The following is a 7838-nucleotide window of genomic DNA, read 5'->3' on the forward strand; positions in this document are numbered from 1 at the left end:
CAACTTGTATCACGTGCAGTCGTATGCACTAATCATCCACGAGAAATCTCCTTCCTTGTTATCACATCTTAAGCAAACAGAACAATAACTTTAACCAGAAACATGACATAAGTGCAGAGAACTGTACGGCAAGTTTTCTTCTAGGATGGGGGTCATTTAGTGCAGAGAACTGTACGGAAACATACTGTACAGAAACATGACATAAGTGCAGAGAACTGTACGGCAAGTTTTCTTCTAGGATGGGGGTCATTTAGTGGTTTTCTAACAGCATTACTGAACGTAGGAGTCCTCCGCTCAGAAATCCCAGCGACGTCCCCCCCCCCCCCCCCCACAAGAAACATTTGGAGAGTATGGATACAAGAAACCAATTCTATTCATACAATTTTGTTGCCAAACTAATCTGCGAAAACCTCTAGTGAGCGTGTCGTTCATCCAATTCTCAACCATCCACGACCTCCTAAATAAAAGACGGCATGGACAGGTCCAGAGAAAGTGGTGGTGAAGGTATAGAGCTGCTCGATGGGATCACCGAGCTCATAGAAGGAGAGTGTCCCAGCCTGACTGTCCAGGTAAACTCCTAGTCTCAGGGCTGAGACCTTCTTAGACAGTATGATTTTCCTTTGGTCGTGTCTTGCAGAATACTCGTGCAGATAGCGACACAAGCACCAGGATTTCTCGTCGTCTCCGATCCTAGACGTTGGCTTTTTCTTGCCTATACTGGGATAGGCCACTCCTATCCTCCAAATCCAGTTTCCACAAATCTCGACTTCCCAGTAATATTTTCCCGAGAAGCTCTGAGTGCTGAGCACCTGATAAACTCCAAGATTTTTGCTTCGTTTTTTCATGGAGGTCCAAGATGCCGTTTTCTGGTCTTTGGACACTGTGATGCTGCGCCCGGCTGTGCCCACATCCAGTAAGATGTCTATGGCCCTTGACCCTGCGTAGATGGGTTTGGTATTAGTCATAATATTACGCAATTCTCTCCGTAAAGTCTCTGAAATTAGGACCGGGTTAAAATGGCCCACGTGAAAGTTCTCTTGGAGGATTGGATATTCCCTGTCTGTTCCTTCATTTTCAATGTGACCTTGGCCATCGATCTCAGGCTTTGGTATTGGAAAATTGCCGATCTTCTTGACAAATGTGATCTGCTTGGACACTTTGTTCTTTCTTACTTCCAGCTGTTTGACAATGCTGTCGATGGAGATGGAAACTCTCTCATCCTGCCCCCAGATCTCTTTTAGGACGCGAATCTCCAGAGTAGAGAGATCTCTTTTAAGATTTGCAAACAAAACCTTCGTCTTGAGAGCGTAGCTATCTGATGTGCTCTGCACCTTTTGTCTGTGGAGCAGAAGGTCCTCAACGTGGTTTGCGATCATCTTTCTTTCTAAGGTCAGCTTCTCCAGCACTTCTTTCAGTTTCAGGCTCTCGCTGGGCCCGGTGTGTCGCTGGGTCTGATGATTTCCGTGCGCCGTGCAGTAAACACAAGTTGCATCTTCAGGATCGAAATAATCCAGGAATGTACTATGGACAATGCATTTTCTATTCCGGGCAAACGTTGTGGGGGCAACAAGCACGTGTTCAGGAGACTTGTTGTGGACGGCGATGTGATCGTTACACAGAGAGGCCTCACACAAGAGGCAGGACATGACAGCAGACACCGGCGCGGTGATACAATAGGTGCAGAAGATGCCGTCTTTGGATGGACCCGGTGAGGACTGAAGGCGCTTCACTATGTTACACAGAGTGATGTTCGGGTGAGGATTGGGTCTCAGCGTAAACCTTTTCCTACAATATGGACAGAAGTGCCAGTGTTGGCTCCCGGACGACACTTGGCTGTCCAGGGCTTGGCGAATACACGAGTTGCAGAAGTTGTGTCCACACCTCAGAGTCACCGGCTCCGTGTACACACACAGGCAGATGGGGCAGTTCAGCTCGTCCTTCAGGTCAGAGAACGACGACATCTTTACACATGAAGAGTCTCTAAAAAAAGAAAAAAAGGGAAAATGTAAAATCTATAGATATGAATGTAAGACACATGAGAAAACAAAGACAGTAAAAACTACTGCAAGCAATTCAATGCACCCAGATAGTGACAGAACAGGGGCCAAACTGCAGGTCTGAACAGACGGCAACCAGATCTAGGGGCAGCAGGGAAATCTCTCCAGGGTCTTCCCCAGCAATTGGTCCCATCCATGTCTATGGGAGAAGTGAGGTGTTCTCTGCTCCATTCACATTTGTGTCGCCTCCCACCACAGACGTGGGCTGAGTCGAGGTCGCCTTCCCCATAGGGGTGAATGGAGCGGGGGCAGACATACAAGTAATGTGTGGACGCCTGAAGCTTTACAGCGGCCCGGCCTGCACCATTCCCACCTGTAAAGCCCCGTACTATGCTTTGTGAGGCTTTATCTCACAGGAGAGCCGACACATCCTCTATATACTGCACCACCCAGGAGACACATCCTCTATATACTGCACCGCACAGGAGACACATCCTCTATATACTGCACCGCACAGGAGACACATCCTCTATATACTGCACCGCACAGGAGACACATCCTCTATATACTGCACCGCACAGGAGACACATCCTCTATATACTGCACCGCACAGGAGACACATCCTCTATATACTGCACCGCACAGGAGACACATCCTCTATATACTGCACCGCACAGGAGACACATCCTCTATATACTGCACCGCACAGGAGACACATCCTCTATATACTGCACCGCACAGGAGACACATCCTCTATATACTGCACCGCACAGGAGACACATCCTCTATATACTGCACCGCACAGGAGACACATCCTCTATATACTGCACCACACAGAGATGCTGACACATCATCTAATATATATAATCGTCTTGTCAGGTCTGTGTGTCCTTCTGTCCAGGAAATCCCGCGTCACTGATTGGCCGTGGCCGGACCAATCAGCGACGCGGGATTTCAGAAAAAGATGGCGGCCATTAGCGGCTCATCTGCCGCACGGCGGTCAGCGGCAATGCAGCCGGAAGATGACCGGGGGTAGCCGGTCATCTCCCAGCTGCTCACAGCTTCAGTACCCCGACCGGCGGCGCCGCTGACCTCCATGCGGCTACCGTTGGGAGATAAGCGGCTAGGGCCACTGATCTCCCGACGGCAAGTGTGAAGGGAGAACCGGGGAGCGGCACCGCCGGTTGGTATACTTCTGCTGCAAACAGCCGGTCATCTCCCGGCAGAAGTAGCCGCACAGGAAGCGCCGCTCCCTGGTCCTCACTAAAACGGTTCGCTGATTGGTCGCGGCCAATCAGCGATTTAGGCACCAAATGTAAACACGGCTCTGCTGATTGCGCCCGGTCGGCTGCATACATATTCTAGAATACCCGATGCGTTAGAATCGGGCCACCATCTAGTTTAAAATAACACTCCAGGTTATTTTTTTATTTACCCACCATATTCTACTGCAACGAAGAGGACCGAAGCAACGACACAGCGGCAGAAGACGGCGACTGCTACGTATTTTATTTCACACAGGGAACTTACATTGCTGATACCACTCCGGTGGTGAAATATAGCAGAAATCACAGTCACCTTTGAAGCCCGACCACATGCCGGGATTACTCGTAGTGACAGGCACAGGGGCCATCAGCTGACACCCAGCGGCAACCCGCAATCACGTCACGGGCACACCGATGTGCAAGGTACCCAGCTCCCAGGAGCCTTCCCCTTTCCCTCTTCCCCCACCTTACCTACTAATTGGGACGCTCTCCCTACTCCAGTCCTCCACACTATATGAATAGCAGTACAGGGAAAAGGCCACACCACTCTTCTCTACTACATGAAACAGCCACAACAGGGACCCCAGCACTGTATCAAGACGTAGAGACATCACATCGCACCAGTAAGAAAGTCACCTATAGGCTGTGAAACAAGAGACATAAGAGGTAGTGATCCTGCCCTTTTAAAAAAAAAACCCTGCCTGATTTTCTATGCGCTTAACATGCATCTCTTACCATTACAGCACCATTTAAAGATTTCTATTTTCTCTCTTATGGCATATACCTTCATCTGAACCCACTTAAGGTAACCCTACAGCATACTCTATGTTACTTGATGATTCCACTGTATATAATGTACATATGTATAACTGTGATTTTATTCTGCCTCCCTTTGCTTCTATTTCTCTCTCCCCCCTCCCCCTCATTCCTTCTTTTCCCCTCTCACATCCATCAATATTGTATTATATGGACTTTTTGTTTAACCAATGTGATTTCTAATATTCCTACCCTTAACACCGTATTTCCTCTCTTTTAGTAGTGCGACTCAATGAATAAGGCCGAAACGTCTTCTGTCGCCAATCACGTTTAATCGGTTTGATGTTATGCCATTGTGAATAAATGAACACTGCATTACAACTTATGAGTGTGCGATGATATAATTTATTATATGAAGTGCCCTGAGGCAGTTAGGGGAGGGGGCCCCTCATGCAATCCTGTGGGCCCCATTCCCCACTGTGTCACCTGTAACTTCCTGTGGGCCCCCCACTGTGTCACCTGTAACTTCCTGTGGGCCCCCCACTGTGTCACCTGTAACTTCCTGTGGGCCCCCCACTGTGTCACCTGTAGCTTCCTGTGGGCCCCCCACTGTGTCACCTGTAGCTTCCTGTGGGCCCCCCACTGTGTCACCTGTAACTTCCTGTGGACCCCCCACTGTGTCACCTGTAACTTCCTGTGGACCCCCTTCCCCCACTATGTCACCTGTAACTTCCTGTGGACCCCCCTCCCCCCACTATGTCACCTGTAACTTCCTGTGGAGTCCCCTCCCCCACTGTCACCCTGTAACTTCCTGTGGGCCCCCCACTGTGTCACCTGTAACTTCCTGTGGGCTCCCCACTGTGTCACCCTGTAACTTCCTGTGGGCCCCCCACTGTGTCACCTGTAACTTCCTGTGGGCCCCCCTCCCCCCACTGTGTCACCTGTAACTTCCTGTGGGCCCCCCCACTGTCACCTGTAACTTCCTGTGGATCCCCTTCCCCCACTGTCACCTGTAACTTCCTGTGGGCCCCCCTCCCCCCACTGTGTCACCTGTAACTTCCTGTGGGCCCCCCCACTGTCACCTGTAACTTCCTGTGGATCCCCTTCCCCCACTGTCACCTGTAACTTGCTGTGGACCCCCCTCCCCCCACTATGTCACCTGTAACTTGCAGTGGGCCCCCCTGCCCCCACTGTGTCAATCTGACAGCGGCATGTAACACGCACCGACATGAGTGCGTATCATTCTCTTGCACATCGGTGTGCCCGTGACATGTTTGACGCGCCAGGGACGACACACAAGCACAATTAAAGGTGCAGTGCCATCGATCCTGCCGTGCCATTACTAGCAGACACAGCACACTGTGCGCGGCCATGTCTGAAGTGCTGGCAATCAAGCAGCGCCTGCGTCACTAAACAGGTGCCGAGGAAGCGGCCAGGGCCCAGACAGTGAGTGGGCGCTGGGCCCCTCTGATTTTCCAGGGCCCTGCAGCAGCCCCTCATATTACACATAATTTACCTCACGGAGAGCAAACCGTCTGCTGAGAGACTGCGCGTTATCTGCCCGGCACACTGACCCGAGAGACAGGGCGCTTCTGATTGGCTGGCTGCTCACAGAAAAGCGCGCCAACGACGTGGCGACACTCCTGATTGGCTACCTGTATCCAATGTCGAAATGACGTTTCTGATTGGTCTTTCTTCCCTCACACTTGCGCGCCAACAACTAATAATCAGCTGATTGGTTGAAGCGTCCTCCTCGGGGAGTCGCGCAACGCAAGTGCGGGTCTGGGAGTTGTAGTTCAAGAAGGCTTCGCCGTTACTTTGCTTATTGTTTTAAAAACTCAATCTCCCATGAATCTGCGCGGTTATTGCCACTGAGGGGCATAGCCTCAGACAGTTTCCATTTATATAAGTACAGCTGGAAGCCACCATGTAGAACTAGACTGAGCGCCCTCACATACAGGGGCAGCCACAGGTACCTGCACATAAGCTGAGCCCCCAAACACAGCTCCTCCACATACAGCACCAGACAGAGGTCCCCCATATGTACAGAGAACTCCTCATTGCTGCCGACCTCATGCTGCACCTGTGGTCACACATGGACAGGTTTGCTGCAGACTTTTCACTAAAGTGAGGGCTGCAGCACGTATGCCTACAGCACACTTATATGGCTTGGGTTATATATTATATATACGCCACATTTATAGGATCATACCTGGTTCAGTATTTTTCCTTCGTTAGTCTCTAGATCATGGTGAACATAAACATCTCATATAGTTCACAATACGGGTTTTCCTCTCTCTCTCCAGTATGAAATGACACTGTCGTTTGCGTTTTGTAACTATCTTTTTGTGTATAACTTTCAATGAACAACATCCAGTTATCTATGATTTATCAATGTTTTTTCCTGTGCACTCTTACACGTATGTGGTCGTATTTTGACTTTATATAATTATTTTTCTGTATCATCTAGTGTCTGATGAAGACCCAGGGCTCAGGGCCAAAACCTTATTGACTATATATGACTCACCCCCTGGGCCAGTGCTGTAGTGCGGCGCGCGTGCGCGCGGGGGATACCCGGAGCCGGATCCGATGGGGGTAGTAGTCTTCGTGTGGCGGTGACCCGGTCCGCGCCCAGGGTGGTCAAACTAAGTGGCAGTTATTGGTATGATGGTATTAGTGTCCGACTACGCCACCCGTTGAATGCGGTTATGAAACCGCCGCTGCAGGGCAGACCGCTGAGGCCGGTGGTATAGGTGTGCAGCAATGTTGATATAACCCCCAACGGGAGAGGTATGGCCTCAGGGCAGCAGATGTGGATGATGTTGGGAGCGATGGTGTGGATGTCCCAGCACTAACGGTGCGACAAGGAAGCACGGAAACGCGAGGGTACAGTTCAGGGCCTTTACTGATGGTACAAGGCAAATTCCCCCGGGAGTACTGGCTAGTAGTTGGGGCCTGGTTAGTCTGCGAGTAAGCCGGAGTTCCCCTGGCCAGGTGGAGTTGTAGGCCTTCCCGTTAGTCTGTACCCTTCCTGGCTACCCTGCTTTCAGTGGTTACAAGTAGCCCACGTCCCTGGGTATACCGTGTGGTGCTCACCCGTATGGCTGGTGACCTGGGGCCTCCTGTTAGCCTCCGCTCCGGGATGGCGGTGCTGGTCCCTTCGTTGTGACTGAGCCTCTGGGCTTTTATGGCCAGAGGACCTGGAATCCCCTGCCGGATGGATTCTGCTGCTGGGTATATCGTAGTCCCCACAGCCTCGGACTCCTGTGTCTGGTTTTAGTACCTTCTCCCAGGGCGAGCTCTGCACAGCTCCAGCCCCTGGCGCTTCTCCTTGGCTCCTACAGAGCTCCTGATGTCTATCTGTCCCTGTTTCTGCGTGTCCAGACCAGACTCCGTCTCTGTCTGGAACTCCTCTCTCTAACCCTGCCTCAGCCCCAGTTTATGTAGGGGAAGTTCTTCCCCTCCCAGGACTGGGCAGGAGGTGTGGCATGCTTAGGATTCCTGCCCAGGAGACCTCCCACCTGCTCACAGACGTAATACTGCTATTACTGTGGAAACCAGACCCCTGGGGTGCCACATTCCCCCCTAGTGAAATTTAGTACTCCCGGACTAAACATATATTTTTTTTTTTCAAAACATAACAGGGTATAAACAATAACAATTATATACATGAGATGGTCACGGCGTGTCCGTAACCGGGAAGCAATAAGGGTGTCCATTTCACCAAAGAACAGGGAGCCGTAACCAGGTAGGGGTCTGTCCTGCCCCGAGTCTTTAACAGTCTTTAGTCCATTCCTGGGTTACGCTCCAAACATATTTA

The 7838-nt window shown here is 50.9% G+C and overlaps 1 protein-coding gene across 1 annotated transcript; it reads right to left on the reverse strand.

Annotated features, from left to right (window-relative positions):
- Window positions 1-350: 350 nt before the first annotated feature.
- Window positions 351-5640, reverse strand: LOC141165476 (E3 ubiquitin/ISG15 ligase TRIM25-like). Its single transcript, XM_073651081.1, has 2 exons — window positions 5535-5640; window positions 351-1980 (listed from the first exon to the last, which is right to left on the reverse strand). The coding sequence occupies exon 2, from the start codon at window positions 1959-1961 to the stop codon at window positions 429-431; it is 1533 nt and encodes a 510-aa protein (XP_073507182.1). The 5' UTR covers window positions 1962-1980; window positions 5535-5640; the 3' UTR covers window positions 351-428.
- Window positions 5641-7838: the final 2198 nt, after the last annotated feature.

This window comes from Phyllobates terribilis, unplaced genomic scaffold, assembly GCF_046119375.1.
Source record: "Phyllobates terribilis strain yellow unplaced genomic scaffold, ASM4611937v1 Scaffold_1__5_contigs__length_1240528914, whole genome shotgun sequence".
In the NCBI taxonomy this organism is placed as follows: domain Eukaryota; kingdom Metazoa; phylum Chordata; class Amphibia; order Anura; family Dendrobatidae; genus Phyllobates; species Phyllobates terribilis.